Raw genomic sequence first — 20,948 nt, forward strand, 5'->3', positions numbered from 1 at the left:
GACTTCTGTCAATAATTCTATTAGAGAAAGTTGGTGATCAGGCATTCATTATACACTTTATTCTATATTTGATTTTATCAGTTTGTTTATTTTTGTTCATTTAATTGTCTGTCAAAGCTGATGAAAACCCAGGCAGGCACACCAATGTTGGTGTAGATTTATCATCCTATAAAAGTATTTCCAAATACGCTACATCAGCATGTCATACTTGGGCAATGTTTCTTGGCATACATTTTAGAATCATTGTAGTATGATGTCGAAGTAATTATCCTGTAGCTTTACTGGGCTGTTGGGGAAACCCTGGTGACTTTCTTCTCTGCATTGTTGGATCTGGACTCTTTCGTCTTCTTAACATACTCCCTAGTGGCGTGGGACATTTTTTATTTATTTATTTTTTTTTATTTGGCCACTAATGGCTGACTTCTGACCATTTTAGCCCATCCCCACTGTTAATTTCTATCACAATTTGTGTTGAAAACCATAGCATACAATTTCCTTTATTTCCCAGGTTCTATCTGGGCAGTGGCATTTCTAGACCAAATTCACCAGGAGGGCAAGGGTGTGGCCAGAGTTGTTGTTATTTTTTTTTTTATTGGTGGGGGTGAACAAAAAGGAGGCTGCGATTGATGTATTGAGTGAGACACAGATTCAAAGAGTCACTTGTGAATCTGTAGACTCCAGTGAAAGCAAATAAAACGTAGGGGTGCAGTGATTTATAGGTCATGGTCTTTTCTAATTTTGGGAGTTCTGTGATAAGCAGATAATAAGATGTAAAACTGATTGTAACTAAACTTTAGCTCTATATTGTAAAGCACTATCTTTTGCAGTTAAAGTAAGCTTTTATGGTTTTACAGATTTTTCTCTTAAAATAAAATGAGATTAAAACATTCATTTCAGGCTATCCTGAATCACCCTATCTCCAAGGCAGTACCCCCACCCTTCAGAGGGGGTAGAGCTGGTCCACTGTTTCATGGCCAGGACGAAAACCACACATTTCCTTCTGAAGCCGAGGTTCGACAACCAGCCAAACTCTACTTTCAAGCCCCCTGGCATAGGCCTACCTGGGAGACTGAGAAGTGTTATCCCTCTATAGTTTGAGCACACTCTCCGTTCCCCTCTCTTATGCAGTGTAACCACCACGCCGATCCAGTCTGGCAATCCAGGAGCACTGTCCCCAAACTCCACCTGATGTTGAACGTGTTTTAGCCATGGCAGCCTGACAACATCCAGAGCTCTAAGCTACTCGGGCGAATCTTGTCCATCCTTGAAGCCTTGCCAGCATAGAGTCTTTTGATCACGTCATTGACTTCAGCCTGGGCGAAGAGCAAAACCAGCCCTGTTTACCCAGTCTCTGTCTTGGTCTGGCTGGGTCCTGTAAGGAGGAACCCAACCACCAGGCACTTGCCAATAAACCCCAACTCCAGGCCTGGCTCCAGGGTAGGGTCCCAGCTCTGCCATACTGGGCGATGTCACGTGCCTCAATTTCTTAGTCTTCATACGGGCTTTTTAAACTTTCTTTGTCTGACCTGTCACCCAGAGCCAGTCTGCCTTAGGAGTCCCTATCAGGAACTTTAAAGCCCCCAACAACATAGCCTCTGGGACCATCCGGGCACTGAAACCTCTTGACTACGTTAAGGTGGTGGTTCAACCCGGGGCTCACTGAGATAAGTCTGCTGGACCAGCACCTACTGATAGCTTGGCACTGCAAATAATCATTGACTGTAAAGTTTTACACAATTGGGAAGACAATTGTTTAACCATTTACGACCAATTTTTTTTACAATCCATACATGCAGTACTTGTCAACAACCCTAGTTTCCTTACCAGTAACTGCACCTTATCCCTTCTTGGATGTATATGATGAGGCCTGCAAAATCTGTGGCCTCCTCCTTGATTAGTTGCACAGTATACTGAAACTATAGTGATATTGTATTTGATAAACCAGATCCTAAAATGCAGATATAATATAATGTATGTCAAGATGAGAGAAAAAAAAGGGAGAAGAGTAAAAAATGGGAAAGAGGACAAACATTGTCATTGTATTTAACTGAATCATTTTAGCTATTTGGTAGCATAATGGCACTAATTATTTCTGCCACTTTTAATTTTTTTGGCCTACTTTCATGCTCTTTTTTTTCACAGAGATTTTTTTGGTTGCAATCCATTTATAAGCCAAATTCATAAAAAAAAATTATAAATGAATAAACACTCATATTATTAAACTTTCACTTAGATGAATTATACAGTTGTATTCTAATAACTTTAGATGTAACCCCCAATGTGACCCCCAAAACTAAAACATCAGTAAATACTTTTTGGAGACTTTTTTTTTTTTTTTTTAACCAGACATTGGGGCCAATGTGTTGTTTTGCTGCATTGAATGTTTTGGTTTTAATGAGTATCGTTGCTTGTTATGATCTTGTCTTTCTCTTAGCTACTGTTGAATTCCGATCCTCCATGGATGGCGGTATTTGTCCTCAGGAACCCTCCATAAAGTCATCTATGGTCCTGCCCACCAAGAAATCTGTATCTTTTCCAAGTGATCATCAGGAGACTCCAGCCAAACCCCCACTTTACCACAAGCAGCCACCTGCCCTGCCTCCAAAGCCTTTCACTAGGATCTCAAACCATAGCACAGGTCAGTCATTTGTTTTCTTTTGAATTTTCTTCTTTAGCTTTAAGCTTGCCTCATCATCTAAGCCTCAGTCAGGCTCATGAACTGTTTTTCATGAGCCTGACTGCTTATTCCTAATGCTGTACCTGCGTTGCCACACATGCTCATAGGATTATAGTAGTCTCATTAAAGTCCCCTGCGGTTAGCTCAGCTGGGTGCTCTCTGTCAATGACAAGCTGTTGGTGTAGGGAGGAGCTATTATTCTGGCCTAATTCCTACCCCTCTGCACTGACGTTGATAGTCATGTGCCATCATTATTAACCATTGTTAATCCAACTATGCTGGACATCTCAAATAATGTGATGTAGCTATATTCCCAATTCCTTATTTTCTCTTTCTCTTTTCTTTCTTCTCAAGATTCTTGCCAGCCAATGAAGTTGCCCTGCATGCCCGGAGCAAAGCACTCCCCACCCTTGCCTCCTAAGAAAGTGATGATCTGTGTGCCTCCAGGCGGGCTCGACTCCTCGCCGTCTCCGTCCCCCATTCCCCTCAACTCGCTCCCGCCAAAGTGTGCACCTCCACAGGGTTTACCACCTCACCACGGATCGCTGCTGCCCTCCCAGTTTATCGGGCTTTCCCAGCTCCACCAAAACCACGGCCACCCTTTCCAGCTCCAGTACGGCGGCCTTCATGCCCCCAGCCGCATCATAGAGGAGCTCAATAAAACCCTGGCACTATCCATCCAGCGGTTTGAAAGGTTAGTTTCTGCCTTGTTAAATCTGGGGGGGCTACAGATTAGGAGTGAACTTCTATTTGGCCTCCTATGCATAACCTGTTTTATCTTAGTTGGATTTGGCTGAAAGTGTGTTTAGTTACAGATGATTTCAAACTAAAGGTCAATGGAAGAATATCTTCGAGTTCCAGAAAAAAAAGTTTAAGTTTTTTCTGCTTTTTCTGTTTTTGTGTATTTATTCCTGTTTGCTAGCTCTGATTTAAGTGGTAACTTTTTTCTAAAGTATACTCAGTTTTCATTGAGGTCTCATCCTGTCAGCTCTGTTGTGCCGTTGCACAGGTCTAAATCAGCACACAGCCTCTCAGGGCACCCTGACCTGTTTTTTTGTTTTGTTTTTTTTTCCAAGTGAAATTTGTGTGCATGTGTGGGCACCAACACATGGAGTAGGCGTCCCTCCAGCAGTTTGGCCTGACATAACATGACCAGCTGCTCTTGACGAGAGCCGAGTTTCTTCTCCTTTTTTTTTTTTTTTTTTGGAGAAGAGGGACACAGTAGTAGATTGGAAATTATGTAACCTCTTGCATTAGGATCTCTTTTGCACTGGAGCTGTTTAGGCAGGGATAAGGAAGTAATGCTCCTGACAGAGCTCACAATTAGTCTGAAAGCTGGGAGTGGTTGCATAACAGTGGCTCATCATAAGAAGCTTCAACCAGACTGTTTATTAATCATTCTGTCAAATGTGCAGCTGGTTAACCTGAGATGCCTCCACAAATTGGGGGGGGGGGGGGGGGGAATGTATTTTTTAGGCTTTGTTTTCAGCTTGTTTTCATTGTCCCCTTTGTATTGGATTGGATATTACAGATATATGTGTTTGTTTGAAAATTGGCTATTTGCCTCATCAACCTCAGGGCTCCTGCTCTCTGGAAATGTTTTGGATACAATTTGAGCTTTTGTCGGCCCTGTCCAAACGTTATTTCCCATATTACCATCTGATTGATCTGCAGGTTAATTTCTTTGTCTTTCACCATATAGGTCAGTTTGTTTATTCTTCTGTTTTCATCTTGGATTATTTGTTGGTCTGTTCATAAATTTTTTTGGGCTCTCCATTCATTGTTTTTTTTTTTTAACCCTCTCTCCATGTATTTTTTTTCTTTTATCAGTCTTGTTGTTTGTCCGTCCATATAACCATCATTTACCACTCATTCATCTTTTTGTACTGCTGCCTATCCGACTGTCTGATGATCCATCCTTTTTTTCGTTTGTTCATCTATTTGTCACACTCATCTGTCATAGATGTTGGTTTTTTTCTCTGCCTTTTTCTTTTCTTCTATCAGCATGTTTACCCATCCATTTCTTTCTATCTGTCTATTTGTTTGTCTGAGTTTGTCTGTCTTCCCATTTCACCATCTGTCTGTCAATTTGATTGAACAGCCTTGTCAGCAATAATCATATATGTGCTGTATGTCCGTTGTGATATAGCAGTAGAATGATGGGGTAACAAGAACCAATGTATTTCAAAAGGATTTTAGATCGTTTATTGAGGATACTCCAGCAATGGATCTGAAATAAATGAATAAAAGCAAAATTAAAGGCTTACATTTTTAAAAAGTCCAGTATTTTGATAATTTAACCAAAGACTGATGACAGAAAAAAACTTAACTAAAGCAACACCAACTGGTTTACTCCTGAAAGGAAAAAATAAGTAATAAAATCTCTATTTTTCTATCTATAGCTGTGCACTACTGGGCAGTGTTCAGTGTGCTCCCCTGGACAGGAGAGAAGTGCCATCGGTGATAATAGACTACGACGACGACAAGGAAAACTTGCCTAGCGAGTCGGATTATGAAGACCTGCCCAGCATGTATAAGGACGAGGAGGATGATGTGGATGATGATGAGGAGGACGATGAAGATGATGACTCCTTATTTACAAGTGAGGGGACCTGGTGTTTTATATAAAATCTGTATACATATTCAACTAGGACTCGCATTTAAAGTAATTTGTTTTTTTTTATTAAAGGTACCCTGGCTAAGAAGGTGCTACGAAAAGATTCACTGGCCATCAAGCTAAGCAATCGTCCATCGAAAAGAGAGTTGGAGGAGAAAAACATTTTGCCTATGCAGACAGATGAAGAGAGGCTAGAATCACGCCAGCAGATAGGCACCAAACTCACAAGGTGAGATGTGGCTTACCTAAATATAACCATGCTACCACAATAACTTTTTTTTTAAACAAATCAAATGAGGGGCAAAAACAATGGCTGATTTCAGCTGAAGCTGGCATTTTGTGTCACGTTACGTGCAGCTCTATCCAAAATGGATGTCTTTTTTTTTCACATTCTATTTTCATCCATTTTTTTTTTTATCGTCTTCCCCTCTGAACATTTGATAAGGATACATGCTTTATCTCGTTAAGAAGTCTCTGAAAATGGAGCTGACCTAATTTCAGTGATGCATCCTCCCTCCCCTTTTTTTTTCTCCTTCTCTTGTCTTCTCTCCAGTGTGCTTTCACTATCTCTCTCCTCTTTCCTCCTGCTGCCTGACTTCCTCCCTCGCTCACTGAATCACCACAGTGATGCATGTGCCAAACTAGCTCCACTCCAGTTTTTCACAACAGTGCCATAAAAACCTTTTTTTCTTTTCTTCCAAAAACCAGCAATTTTACACCAGCATGATGCTGAAACTGGATCTACACATTGCACAAATGAGTATTTATATATGGAGTTCTTAAATCAGTGGTTCCCAAAGTGTGGGCTTCCCGCGCCCCCCCTTGCAGGGGGGGCGCGGGAAGCGGTATGGATGAATGAAGAAAAAAAAGAAGAAAAAAACAGCGCTTGCTTGACTGAGCATAATGGACAGTTGTGACACTGCAACCCAGATTTGAGAAGATCTACAGCAAAAAGCAGGCTCACTACAGCCACTGAAAAGATGGGAGGATTAAAGTACAAAGAAAAAACTCTCAGGGAGCTGTTCAATGTTTTCACTCCATTTTGCACAGAGGCTTTTTTAATGTATAGATGAAAGCAGAGTTAAATATTGTTACAAATAAAAAAAAAGAAATATGTTTAAAATAACACAGACAACAAATAATCCTCTTCTAATCTACAGTATAGAAATATAAAAAAAATACAGTTACACAAAAGTATTCCACTGTAAAGATGGTGTGTAGTTTGTTTTGTTGCAACCTGAAGTGTGAAATAAACTTCAGTGGAGTTTGAAAACAAAATATGTGTATAGATTTATTATATCTGGTTGAACGATGTGTGTGCCAAGTTTCATCTTTTTTTTTTTTTTGGGGGGGGGGGGGGTGTTGATGGGGGGGCGTGGAAATTTTATTGTAATCCAAAGGGGGGCCCAGAAGAAAATCTTTGGGAACCACTGTCTTAAATGATGATTTGATTGTTTGGTCCTTGGCAGGTTGTATTCATCATGTCCAGAGGCTTCAATGTCAGGGTCTACAATCATTTATTAGACTGAGGAATGTGTTTAAAGCAACTGAACGAGTTTACCTAATTGAAAGGCTATTAGGTGTACACAGAAATGTGTCAGGAGGAACTGGTAAAAGTAGCTCTCTCCTTGGGATATTGTCTTATTGGCAAATCCATACTTTCCAACCTGTTCTATTCTCTACCTTGAGGCCTATTTTCAAAGTAGATTTCTTTGCCTATAACTGTATCTTTCTGCAAGACTTGCCTAAGACATCCCCTGTGTGGCAGTAACATTAATGACTATGAAACTACAGTACGTGGGCAGAGAACGACAAGTTTTTTAATAAAGGGTGGTGCCAAGCACAGCAGATTAAAATCAGGAGAGTTTTCAGCAACAGGAGAAAGGAAATACATCTGTGCTTTTCCCCATTTTTTTCATTATCGCCATATTTATACAACTAGATGAGGTGTGTCTGCAAAGACTTGTCTATAAATGTTCTGATTTAAGTTGAAGACTTGAATGTGACTGGAAAGGATTCAGCTACCCAATGATTTAAATGTTCTCGTACTTGCATTATTTTGCATTCTTTTTTTCAACCAAAGTAAGATTGTTGACACAAAAGAAAAAAGGAAAACTATTACCAACATCTTCTCTATTTTATGTTCATTAATAACGGCTGATGAGGATAATGACGTTCCAGGAGGAGGTATATCACCGTCACACAGGATTACTTTACTGAATAAAGAGCTAAAGACCACTAAACAAAAGCTAAGCATAACAAAGGAAAACTGTCTGAGTCATCCAACCTAAACATGCAACTTCTTCAAAGCTTGATTGCTGAACTGTCTGCTCTATTCGGTCTAAAAATCAGGAGCAACTACATGATGCAATGGCGTTTCTTTGGACCAATATGAAAGAGAGTATTCCTGACATCTTGCACTTTTTTTTTTTATTTTTTTTTATTTATTTTTTTAGAAAGTCCAATAAAGCATTTGTTTGATTTTTAAAGGTGTTTTAACCTGATTCGACCTATGCTGGATTAAAGCAAGGACACCGTCTGGCTCTTTCTGAATTTAAGTACTGCATTGCGTTGATGGATTATAGATTTAGTGAGGTAGTATTCATAGCAGGGTGACACTATAAGGTATGCCTCTGTTGAGCTTTCATTAAGTATGACATTTAATCTTAAATGGTGTCATTTAAAGAACTCTATTTAGAAAACATTTGGAAAGTCAAAAGCTGAAGTACTGAGGTTAGTCGTTCTCAGTTTTAGAAGAGGTCTCTGAATTCCAACTAGTTAACTTTCTTGGAATTTACTGTGTCAATAAATGGGACAAATATAAGGTAGAGAAAGTTGCCAAGTTTTCCTGAACTGCACATAATGTAGCCCTTATCTACAATGTGTCAGGTTGTTGTTGACTTTGCTTTATTTGTTAGTATGAGTTTTGTAGAGGTCTCATTCCACATGATCATAAAGTGTTTAACTGAAGTTAGACTGCTGAAACGTATATATTTTGTGTTTTAGGAAACCATAATTTCACCCTGAAATGTGACATTTTATGAGATTCACATTTTGATCATAGTCAGCTCAATCAGCTAAAAACTGGAAAAACAACAATCATGCACATTAGTCACCTAAATCATGTAAGCAGGGTTTCAGTGACTAATGGGTACCTAAATGTTTATACACAACTATGTTCCTGTTATGAAAAGGTAAATATGTTGCAGAGAGGGAATGCAGGACTATGAAAAACAGTCATAATCAGAAAAAAACCCTCAATTGTGTACATCTGCAAATGTCCAGGCTTCTGTTGGCATTTCTAGAGATTTTTTCCCCTCCAGAACTATACAGAGAGAGAAAATAACAAAAGCAGTGTGAGAAAGTTAGGATTTCTGCTTGTTTGAGACCAGCATAGGATCCGTTTTTTTTTTAAATATTAAGTTTTAAGAAAGACATGAACCAAGGTTCTCCATCAGGGCCCTTTTTAACTTTTTCACATTTTCTTAGGTGACCACAAGCTTTAGGATTTGACATGAAAGAAACTTTTGTGTGCTTCACAGATCTAAATCCAAATTTCTTTTAAAAAAAATTTTGCATGCCATAACTCAATCATGGGTTGAAGCTATCTGTCAACAAAGATTTTGCCTACTATTTAAAGACTCAGAATTATGGGCGCTCCGAATAATATTTATAGAGTGCTTTACATAGTTGGACTATCTTTAAAAGTAAAAGATTTAAAATGATGAAAAATGATTAAAAAAGATTAAAAAGAAAGAAATAAAACAGTTTCATGGTTCAGTGAATCGAGGGAGAAAATCCCTGTTTTTTTAGGATGCGCACTAAGTCTCTTTGCAGACTTTTTTGATCATCTTTTTTTATATATATGTATATATATATATATATATATATATATACATGCCATATTGTTTAAATTGTCTTTTTTGGGGTTAAAGTATAAAGATTATCTGCATTAATTTCCACCCCCCTGCATAGATATATTTGTTCTTTTATTAATATTATTCTACTGTTATTTCAAATCGTCCAAGTATGATCTGTCATTCTACCAATGTATGTGAAAACAATAACTTACTTTCAGAAAGACTTAAAGATGCAAAAACTGTGGCCGCAGTTGAGTTTCCATTTCTAATAACTGCTTTGCATGTAGTAAATGCTTACATTTTCCTATCCCCCTCTCATTAATTAGTGCCGTTTGGTCGTTAGAATATGATCTGCATACTAATGAAGGCAAACAGGCAAAGCTACTTTTGCACTCAGCGTCTGCTGAACTGAAAAAAAAAAAAACGAAACAAATTAATTTTTCCCCTCTTTGAAGATCTGCTCTGTGTGTACAAAAACTTTTACTCATGTTTTATGAGACGCAGACCTTCTGAACAACGAGCCCTGGGCCTTCTCACAGATTCTCAGCTGGATTCTACTGTTGACTTTTTATTGTACAGTTGGAAGGTTAACCTTCAACTCCAGTGTTAAATGCATTCAGTTTTCACATTCATTCTTGGCAGCTTATCTGTCCTTAATAAACATCCATCCCCACAGCATCATGCTACCACCAAGCTTTCATTATTAAAATGGTCTGTCTATGCCAGGCTGTTGCAGCAGTGGTGACCTGCTCTGTGGGAATCATAATACTTTTATGGCATGTTTCAATGCTACCTTCCTAGCATCTCACCCTTAAAGACCAGATGTGTGTATGGTCACAGCGGTTACCTTGTTAAAAGATCCCCCCACCTGAGCTCTTACCTTCTGCAGCTCTTCCAGAGTTCCCATTGTCCTCTTGGTTTGTAGTTGATATTTTCCTTGAACCTGCTGTAAGATTAGGTGAGCTAACTTTCTCTGTAGATTTTCAACTTAAACCCCTCCAGTTTCAGATGATGAGCATGACTGTGGTCACTCATGCAGGGTGACAGACCCTCTATATTAAACACATGTGTTTCAAAGCCATCTAATTGTCTTTTCATAATATTTTCTATAGTTGAATCGTTGATTAATCTCTGCTTAATATTTAAATGTCATGATTAAATGGCAATTGCAAAGAGACTAAAACCTTTTGCCTTTTTAGCTGTTGGTTGCCGGACCTTTTGCATAGGCTAATGTTCTGACAGTGTATGTGTTTCTCATCAGGCGCTTGAGCCAGAGACCCACAGCAGAGGAGCTAGAACAAAGGAACATCCTCAAACGTAAGTGTTTTCCAATTTTCACTCAAAAATGTTATAGTTTCCAAAAAGTTACCGTTTCATGACATTGACATTTATTGTAGCTGTTGGTTCTGTGTTTTTTCAGTCATTGCATCAATTTGACATAGTTATTATATGACATACATTTGCCACTTGGTCTCTCCTTGGTCAGTGGTTTTCTGTGACGCAGCCATGCAGCAGGGCTCCCTGAGAAACCATGTCTACAGAGGCTTGTGCCTTAGTTTAGGCATGCACACTATCAGAGAGAAGCAGGTCTGTTGCCTGGGTCTTTGCAGCTTTCACATCAAAGACTGGCTTAGCAGCAGTTCCTGCTTTCCCAGAGGCTCCTGCCTGATAGGCAGAGCACAGAAGAAAAGCACAAATGAGTGATAAATCCATCTCTCCTTCAAACACCAAGAAAGATTTTTTTTTTCTCTCTCCTTTTTTGTATGTGGCCAGAATACAAAACTGCAAGCAGCAGTACATACAGGTTGAGCTGTTGCTGATGTCTGACCGGTGGAAATCTAGGATGATTCCTTATAGTTTTCTCAACAGAACCTAGAGTTCTACAATCTAGAATCTTACAATCTAGAGATCTGGTTAATTATCTACAGTTTAAAGCACTGCTAATGGGTGAATCACTTGATTCTTGAAATGGCACCTGAATCGCCTAGGGAGAACTTGGAAAGAACCTGATTGCTGTTTCCCCATAGCCATAGTGAACTGCAGCAAATGATGATTGAAACAGCTTAAAGCATTTTGAAGTCCTTTCTCCAGTTTAGTTTGGATCTAATGAGTTACATTATGCAAATAATGTTTGTATCTCTTCAATGATTTATTATAATTCCAAAAAGTGTTGATGATTTGCATGCGACTGCCCCCAAAGTAAACCAGCTCATCTTTTCGTTTTCTGCAGCCCGCAATGAGCAGGAGGAAATGGAAGAAAAGAGGGAAATAAAAAGGAGGCTGACACGAAAGGTGAGTCCAAAATAGCTCTGAAGGTGCAAACTCGCGCTGTTCAGACCACTGAGGGGGACAAATGAAAGGCCAGGGTAAACAAACACTGGAACAGTAAAAAAAAATAAATAAATCTCGTCTTTCACAGGGCCTAAAATGTGTGTGGTGTTTTTTTTTTTTTTTTTTGTAATTGTTTATTCAACAGGAGATGAATGTCCTTTTTGCCCTTGCTCCTTCAGCATGTTTTCTTCCAAATCATTTGATCTCATGGGGAGGTGTTGTTCCCCTCAGTGTCAATAAAAAAGTAGCACTTTCTGCTCACATGCAGCTTGTGATTAAAACAAAATCTCACATCTGTTCTCAAACTGAGGCGAGTGGATTAAAGGCAAAACAGATTAAAGATATATTAATTGATAAGCATTTTATAAACGAAGCAAAGCGTGTTGGTTTCCAAACATGATTTTCTATTAATTAGATGTGTGCACTGTAAAAAGAAAATATTTGAACTGAGTCTATATGATATTTCATTTGCACATCATTTTAGTTTTAGAATTATTTTGTGTATAACAGAAAATAAAAATTTTAAGAGGAAACCAAACAATAAAAATCTGCAAACAAGGCTTGAAGGACAAAAAAAAAAAACTGATGTAAAAAGTCTGCTCCTTCTGGAGCACTTAAATGAGGGGAAAGTGAAAGGTAAGGGTAAAAGAGTACGGTGCCCATTGAGCATGGCCAAAGTTAACCTGGCAGGCATGCAAAAGGCTGTGTTTGCAGGTTACTGACTGCAGTGGAACATAGTAGTGGTTGCATCATTTATTTATTTATTTTTTTACCAATAGAGGCTGAATTGATGCAAACATTTTTAAAGGCAATGGAATAGAGCAGGGGTGTCCAACTCAAATCTTCAGGGGCAGGTATCATGTGACTTTGAAATAGGTCACTTGTCCTACACACATTAATCTAATGGCTAAACTTCCTCACTAGCAGCATTTAACCTCTGCTAATGAGCTTATACTCGAGTTAGGTTCCATGACACCAACCATCAAGGATTAAAGTTTGAGACCCCTGGAAAAGACAAAAATGCCAACATGACCATATTGATAGACTTAAATTGCCTACAGCTCTTACCGTCGCCCAGGCCAACACATTGTTCAACAAATTAATACCCAATCCTAAGATGATTCCACTAGAGAGACATTTATTTTCTAAAAAAAAAAAATTACAGCTTTCTTTTCTGTGTTTAGATCCCCTTAGAATAGATCTATTCTTAATGATCGGTTTTATATAAAGTTTGCCTGAATTTGTTTTTTTTTTTTCTATGTATAATCTTTTTTTTTTGCTGGCCTGAGACTTTAAAATCAAAAAATATTTTACATTTGCAGTAATTTATCGTAACAAACAATAAATGGCTGATATTTATTCCTCCAAATTAAGCTATTACTTTGCTCTGTTCATTTGGTTGAGAGGAATTTGGTTTTCTTTTTAAAAAGTGTAATTTCTACTTTTATTTGAAAATTATTTTACCCAGTATTTTTCTTCTTTTTTTTTTTCTAAAATAGATTTTTAAAACATGGTGCACAGTATCAGAAATGTGTAGCTCTCGTTCCGATGCCTTTATATCCACAGCCATTGTCTAACATGCTTGCACTGAATACACCTAATGTTAAAGCTTTCCTTTTGCCTGCTTGATTGTATACAAATTTGGAAGTCTATCTAATCGAACAGCTTTAAGTGGATTTACTTGTTTTTTCTTTACTGTTTCATAAGCTTTTCTTCTTTTCCTGTTCCAGCTGAGCCAGAGGCCCACTGTAGAGGAGCTGAGACAAGCCAAAATTCTTATCAGATTCAGTGACTATGTAGAGGTTTCAGATGCACAGGACTACGACCGGCGAGCAGACAAGCCCTGGACCCGGCTCACAGCAGCTGATAAGGCTAGTATTTGACTGTTTTAAATATAATGATATAGTCTCTTGTGTCGAAATGTCTCTTTTTCTGTTTAAATGTAAGTAAAGCCATGCAATTTCTGCTACATATGAAGTAGCTTTTATCACAGAGGAGACACACTGCAAACAATGGGAATCTAAATAAATAATTTTTTTAAATCAGTGCATTTTTTCTTGAATTGAGGAGGTAAGTGAGACACTCTACCAATGGAACAAGACAATTTATTTTTAAAATAAGAAAAATATAATTGCATTGTCTTATTTCAAATGCATGTTATCTTATTATCTTATTTAAGGAGAAAATATACTCCTTCCATTGGCAAAACATCTTATTTCCCTACTCAAATTAAGGGTAAATACACTAAATTTAAGAAATGTTTATTTCTAGATTGTTTTTGCATAGCATGACTCAGTAGGATTTCATGTTTCTCCTGTCTTGTAGTGTCATGTTCCACCTCAGCTGTTTTGTTACCGTTTGTGAGTAAACACCCTGAAGCGGTCCGGCTGCTGACACTGATCTACGCCGCTGACTTTTAATGAGAGGCAGTTTTGTGCTGAGCACATCATCTGCCTTCCTCCCTTTAGAGCACCCAAGGTCACACCTGAGGAACTCTTGTGAACATCAGAGGGAATCGGTGTTTTTATTACGCAACTAAGTCCCTTATATAAGAGACTAATTGGATAAACCCCGCCTCAGGACCACTAACCATGGCACCGTTCTGCTGTTGTTTTCCTGTCCTTTTTCTTTCATTGGGTAAATAATTGATTTTGTTCTGCTGTCCTCAGTACTTCCTCCTAAGGCTAGAGATGTCCCCTTGAGTCATGTTGAATAGTGAAAGCAATAACGTCACCTTGCTGTATTGCCGTCACACATAATATCTCGAAATTGGATGTAAAGCCCCCCTGGTGAACTGATTCATGTACCGAACATTTTCACTGTCGAAGATCTATTTCTTAAAGGCAGTGATTCACCAGACATTGACATGTGATACTGTAATATGGTGCACTGTGTGTGAGCTAGGCTCAAAACTCCTCGACAGGATGGGTTATCGGGTGGGGGTGATGGAGATTACATGATTGATAATGGTGTCCTCTACTGAAACCATCAAACTAATCCAAGCTTTTAATGATTTCTTTCATGCTGTGTCTAAGAACTACAGTTCCTAACTAGTAATTTTATTTTATGAAACTGATAGTAAAGTCAGAAAAAAACAATAATACTGAAAATGGATGCACAGTCACATGTTATTTAAGTATTTCCATTTTATATTAACACAGTTTAATGCTTTGCTCCAATGGATCCACCGTCTAAATACAAATCAGGATACAAATCATTCTCCATTTTAATTGGCAATCCTTGAGATCTGTCAAAACCCTTGAAATATTTGTTTGTAGTAGCATCACCTCATGCTAAAAAATGTATATCAACAATATACAGCTATTTACACCCTTAACAATTCTAATAAATAATAAAAAAAACTGCAATCATCAAATGTAATTGTACTTATTACTGTTTTAATGTAAAATTGATCAATATTAAGGTTTCTCAGTTCCCAAGTTTCTTTAACCACCCAACAAAGTAAGGACCGAAAAATAAGAAAGTCAGTTATTAAAGCTCACTATTTAACACTTGTGGCCAAAAGTACTGGTTCGATATTTTGTTCCAGTAAAAAATTTGCAATTTTTTTGTTTGTTTTTTTAGCCTTTGTTTGTTTACTGGTCATTAACTATCTGTATGTGAGGCTGAGGCTTCAAGCTAAAAAAAAAGGAAAATGGCAGCCCATTTACTGTAATAAATAAATAAATAAATAAATAAATAAATAAAATAAAACCTGTACAATAACATCATGGATGAAGAAAACACTTATAGAGCAGGCAAAACTGTTTTAAGTAAAAGCATTGATTCAAAGAAACATTCTGAAAAAAAGAAAAACAGTCTGTTGTAAAAACGTACAGTGCCTATTGGTGGTAGTTAAGATCATGAGGTCAAAGTCTAGATATAGTCTATTTTTGTTTTCATCCGTTGAAACAAACTGCTGACCTGCCTGTTTTTTTTAAATAGCTACTTTGAGTTTTTTGGGGGTTTTTTTCAGACTTTCTAATTTTTTTTTAAACCTTACCAGTGCAAAAAAATACATACTTTAGGTCTCCCTCTTTTATTAATGGTTTCCTTGCTGCATATTGTTGTGGTCTGCACAATGTAATCACACTTAGAATTGGTGCTGGCATAAATTTTTATTAATCAAGGTCATGGTTGGTGAAAAAACTCAATCAAAAGCAACTGGACTTTCTGAAGTTCTTTAAGATCTTTTAACATTTTTCAAGGGTCTTATTTAGTTTAGGACTCAAACTATGGATAAAGTACTTATTGCAGTGTCTGAAAGGGATCTAGGTTTCTTTCTATGAGTAAATCTGCAGACTTGATGATGCCTAAAAACCACAAACATTGGACCAGAAGAAGGCTCCCTATAAAATTAGGGCTTCATATTGAAGGGAAATGTGAAGGTCTTGTGATGTTAAAAGAGAACTCTGCAGTATTCTTCATGGCCTTGAGTGAAGACTGAATAATGCATGAAGTGGACAAAAATGCTGGAGTTTTTCTTCTTTTTTTTTCTTCTCTAGTGATGGTTCTCTCAATGTTTTTATTCCTTGTCTGCAGGCAGCAATCAGGAAAGAACTCAATGATTTTAAGAGCAATGAGATGGAAGTACATGAATCAAGTCGTCATTTAACCAGGTAAGGAGCAGGAGAAATGGTAAAAACGACGACACATGCCTTAGTCGTAGCTCACATCTCTTACTTAAGTTACTTGAAAAAAGGTTTAATTACGCTTGAACTTTTGTACAATTTTTCACATTTTAAAAACTTTAATGTCTTTTAAAAGGAACGACCAACACAAAGTAGTAGAAAGAAAAGAAAGTGTTGCACATTTTTATTCAGCCTTTTTCTTGTTCTAGTAAGAATATTCTAGCACCTGTTTGCTTCAGCGGCCATCCAGTTGCTAAGTAGTTTACCTGTGTGTAATTTATAATCAGGATTAGTTCAGCTGTTCTGTGATGGTTTGTTAAAGAATATTAGAGAATAAACAGAATCATTAAGATGAAGGAGAGTAGAAATGTGTTGTTTTTATTCAGCTATATCAGCAGCAGGTAGGGGAAGTTTGCTTCATATTAAGCAAAGAAACAACACAGATTTTAAAGATACTGTACTGTACTAGGGTTAAATGAATCTGCAATTAAAGGTATAGTGGTGGATTTACTGGAGGATAGCAGTAACTGTTATAGCCATGTATAACTGTGTCAGCGGTTTGGAGGGCAGCTTTGGAATAATGCTCCTTTGTGCACCGAGGATGCAGCAATATTTCAGTATCTCCAACCCCTATGCATAAAGCTGTTAAGCTGCACTGGAGAGTTCAACCAGTGTCCGACATAAATGTTCATTTGGAGCATTGGTTTGGTTGTTTTAATTGGATCCAGCCTTCCAATCCAGTTATTTCTTTTTGGTCGATATCATACACAGCAATTCAAATATTGATCTAATAACTTTAAGTCTATGTTTGCAACATGCATTATGTCATTATGCAGAGCATGCACAGCAGCTTGTGATGAGCAAACACAACACGGTGTTTTTATCAAGCCCAATACTTTGAGTCACATGGTAATAATACTGATAATAATAATACTGTTGATTTAACAGTTTTATTAGATAAGTATCAGCTGATATTGTCAGGTATTGTATCAGAATAAACTGGATCGGTCCATCTCTTGTATAACAACACCTAAGGTTTAGACATCGGGTTGAGTACAACTACAAACCTAAGAGAGCACAACTACAAACAGTCTACTGAAGCTAGTCCCTGAACAAGGAGAGCAATTAATCAGAAGCAGCCAAGAGATTAATGCTTCTCTGAAGGGGGTTAAGCAGTAAATACACCAAACGAGTAACTGCGCATAAGCAAAGCAAAGTGGCACAGCTTTCCATTTTAAACAGTAAAATTGTTTACACTGGATGTGTAATATACTTGTTCAATGCCCATATATATATATATATATATATATATATATATATATATATATATATATATATATATATATATATATAGGCAAAGCTTTTCTTAATTTGGGAGGAGTTTCTAATTTCAGATGGGTAAACGCTCCAGTTTGGGTTAGGAAGAAACAGAAATGCGACATCCGGTTTCACAGTTCACTTCAGGACAAGGTGCATCTTCTACTTGTTGCTTTTTCAACAACTTGATGCCCAATCCCTACAGTTATTAATGCCCAACCAGCAGACATTGGTAGTTCTAACATGCTATCTAAATATATATTATATTTCCCATCAGATTGGTCTATATGCTGATTTTTAGGTGATCATGTATTATAAGTTCATGACTTTAACACAGTACTAATTTAAGTAATTTAATTACCCATGTCACAAAAGCTCAGAGCCCCATTGCCAAACCTGTTTCTTTTGAGCGTTTTCTTTTGAGCGTAAATTTCAGTTTTCAAACATATGCTCTTATGCCACTTTGCTTTGCTCACACGCTGTTACGTATCCGGTGTATTTACCACTTTAGAGATTTACAGATCAGATGGGAGAATATGTTGATAGAGTTGTTTTTAAATGTACAATTAAAAAATCTGGCCTGTTTAAGAAGAAAGTAATTGTTCAAGGAAAACCAAAAGTCCCATGTGCAATTAATCAGAAGACATTTTGTTGACAGCAAATTTGCAGAATAAGGTATTCTCCCATACTGTATGTGTTTTTTCACCTTATAATCTATAAGACAAAGGTTGAAAATCACATTTTATTCCCACAACACCTCTTGCACTACTTTGTGTTTGTCTATGACATATAATCCTGATGAAAAATATTGAAGTTTGAATTCACAGTTCATGAAGTTGCATCGAGTTTAATCGAATTCTTTCTGTTTTGTCTTTTTCAAGGTTTCACCGACCATAATAGACCGCAACTGTCTCGAGCAATTTAGTCTGCTCCTCTGGAGATCCTTAAGTGCTGGACAGTAAAACAGGTGCCCTTCTCTTCAATAAGGCCATGTATTCTGAAATGCCTTTTCAGGATTTACACATCTGCGTCAGCACTGCACACCAAGATGCTGACAGCCACTGTCCAGTCCCTTATAGTAGCACAAAACAACTGTAGGTAATGCACATGGCCCCTGTTAGGGGCTCATTCAACTGTCTCTTAAACCTCTCTGCTGAGCTCTCAGGCTGGTGCTCAGTGGCGTGGAGACTGGACAGCAGAAGAGTCCTCGTTTGCAGTTGATGGAAACTTGCGCCAAACCTACTTGGCGTCATCAGTAACACCAGTTGACCTATCTAAGTGGAAATATTTTTAATCCCTTCCCACCTTTCAGGCTGTCCCTAGGAACTCTGTTTAGCTCTTGTAGACAACCCTATGAGGGTGGAGAGTTGATCATTCTGAGCTGATCATATCAGAAAAGGCTCCATCTTTACTATATCTGCTGGGATTTTAGAAAGAAACAAAAAGGAAAAGCTTCTATCCATTGAATCACGTGCAATTTCTTTTTTTTCTTTTGCTAGACTATAGCGCCCCCTGGAGTTCTGTGAATCATCTTTAGTCTTGATACTGCTCCTCCATATGCGCAATTCTAACTGTAACCAGCAATGCTGTCATCTAATTGCTAACTGTGAATTGGAGAGTCGGGAAAACTTACCAGACTCTCTCCTGATGTACATTTTGTTGATACTGAAGAAGGCAGGTTATGTTTAAGAATTGAAAATGTTAATGTTTAAGCTTTTTTTTTAATGTCTTATGCTTTTGCAGGTCACAGAAATTTTCTGGTTTTAGTGTGCAACACTCTTTTTGTTTTTGATTTGACAGTTTTTACATTTTCATTAGAGGCACTTATTTGTTATGGACACCTGATTTGAACTTTTTATGCATTCCAGCGCTTTGAAGAGAGTATTAAGTGATTGCTTGCCACATTTCTTTTTTATAGATTTTGTGTGTATTGTTTACTATTGTTTATTCTTGGCGAAACATGTGCATTCTATTATACACTTTAATTTTATATACATGTCTCACAAGCTTTTAACAATGTAATACCCTTTGTTTGGAAGGGGAGGAATCAGGTACATTTTGGCCCCAACATTTTTTTTTCTATGGCCATAAAATGGCTTTCTTCAGGGTCAGACGATTTGTTTACTTTCAAAGTTTGCCTCAGAGGGTTATATTTTACTGCATATTTTACTGAAAGAGCTGCTTAAAAAATCTGCCTCAATATCTAAATCTACAGATTTGGTCAAGGTGCAATGAAATTATTTCTCCTAATGCATCATGAATTCAAAGAGACAGGCTCTGCTTTTAGCATCTTTTGAAAAACCATTTTTAAGACCTTTTACTGCCTTGTACTATTAGAGTTTTTCCAGATGTGCAAGTTATTTTTTTTCTGATAACTGATCCCCAAACAGGTATTCCATCACACGTACTTTATGTGCATATTTTGTTGTTTTCTTTTATTCATTTATTTTCTTTACTCATTACTGTTTTACTTCGGAAGTTGCAAATGAACTTTCCTTTAGATAAAGAAATGCAGTAGAGATTAAAGGCTGTCCCTGCTATTATTCATCTGTCTGGAAGGGACCATGGGTTCTGCAGTATTTCAAAGATCTAAGCAATGTTTGATAACATTATATCCCAGAATAGGGGTATTGTTCACAATCTAGATCAGTCATCACACTCTTGTAACATGACCTGTTGTAGAACATAAGCTTGATTTTTATGAGGGCCTCTAATCACAGAAACTTCAAGACATATGCAGTGTTTGTTGTAAATTCTCTTTTTGGTTGACGTTAGCTTGACCCCCTTTAAAAAAAGAATTCCTCACAGCTTTAGAATAATGGATCATTATAGTAATAAACCCATTTTCATATTGTTGTTTATCATGACCGGAGTCAGTGGATCAAGCATGAGGATTAGCATTTTGCTGGAATCAAGGAATATGATATCAGCAATAATCGGTTTCCTTTAAAAAGTTGGCTGAACGACTGAAACTAGTCCTTTTTTTTATTTCTGAAATTAAAAATACCAAGTTAGGAACACATCATGCCAATAAAATTCTATTTCTGAATGCATTTAAACTGTTTGCTTTGTTTTTTTTAGAAGCCTCCTATTTTTGTCATTAAATGTATAATACAATCTATGCTAATTTTCAAATGGCAACTTGGTGCAGTAGTTAATATACTGCATTGATACCAATGTCTTCAAATGAGCTAAACTAGATGGACCAGATGCCAATTTTACAAAATCAAGATAAGGGATTAAGCCATGATTTTCTGCATAACCTGCCTTAATTAAGCCTTTACTCAGCTTCACAAAAACAGTAAAACATTAGTTTCCACGGTGATTTAGTGTGTGCAGCTAGCCTGCTCCAAACCCGGCTAAAAACGGGCTCACTTAATTCTGGTGCTCTCTGGTATCTCTTCAGTCACCTATGTGAAATCATTGACATTTGTCAGTGTTTCTGTTTTCTTTTCTGCATGTTCATCTGTTTTTAGCCTATGAAAAACCACAAATTCATATTATTTAGTCAAGTT

At 37.4% G+C, this 20,948-nt stretch overlaps 1 protein-coding gene across 4 annotated transcripts in view; it reads left to right on the top strand.

Moving 5' to 3' along the window:
• Positions 1-19,576, top strand: part of LOC119795709 (phosphatase and actin regulator 1-like) — a 76,119-nt gene extending 56,543 nt beyond the window's left edge. For all 4 annotated transcript variants that reach the window (XM_038303870.1, XM_038303867.1, XM_038303869.1 and 1 more), the window contains 9 exons: positions 2,435-2,638; positions 3,032-3,371; positions 5,080-5,279; positions 5,367-5,523; positions 10,416-10,471; positions 11,385-11,446; positions 13,216-13,356; positions 16,028-16,104; positions 18,315-19,576. In XM_038303870.1, the coding sequence (XP_038159798.1) occupies positions 2,435-2,638; positions 3,032-3,371; positions 5,080-5,279; positions 5,367-5,523; positions 10,416-10,471; positions 11,385-11,446; positions 13,216-13,356; positions 16,028-16,104; positions 18,315-18,330 (1,253 nt within the window). In that variant the 3' untranslated portion in view covers positions 18,331-19,576. The remainder of the gene's footprint in view (positions 1-2,434; positions 2,639-3,031; positions 3,372-5,079; positions 5,280-5,366; positions 5,524-10,415; positions 10,472-11,384; positions 11,447-13,215; positions 13,357-16,027; positions 16,105-18,314) is intronic.
• Positions 19,577-20,948: the final 1,372 nt, after the last annotated feature.

Source organism: Cyprinodon tularosa, unplaced genomic scaffold, assembly GCF_016077235.1.
Source record: "Cyprinodon tularosa strain WSP-4 unplaced genomic scaffold, ASM1607723v1 ctg52, whole genome shotgun sequence".
Classification (NCBI taxonomy): domain Eukaryota; kingdom Metazoa; phylum Chordata; class Actinopteri; order Cyprinodontiformes; family Cyprinodontidae; genus Cyprinodon; species Cyprinodon tularosa.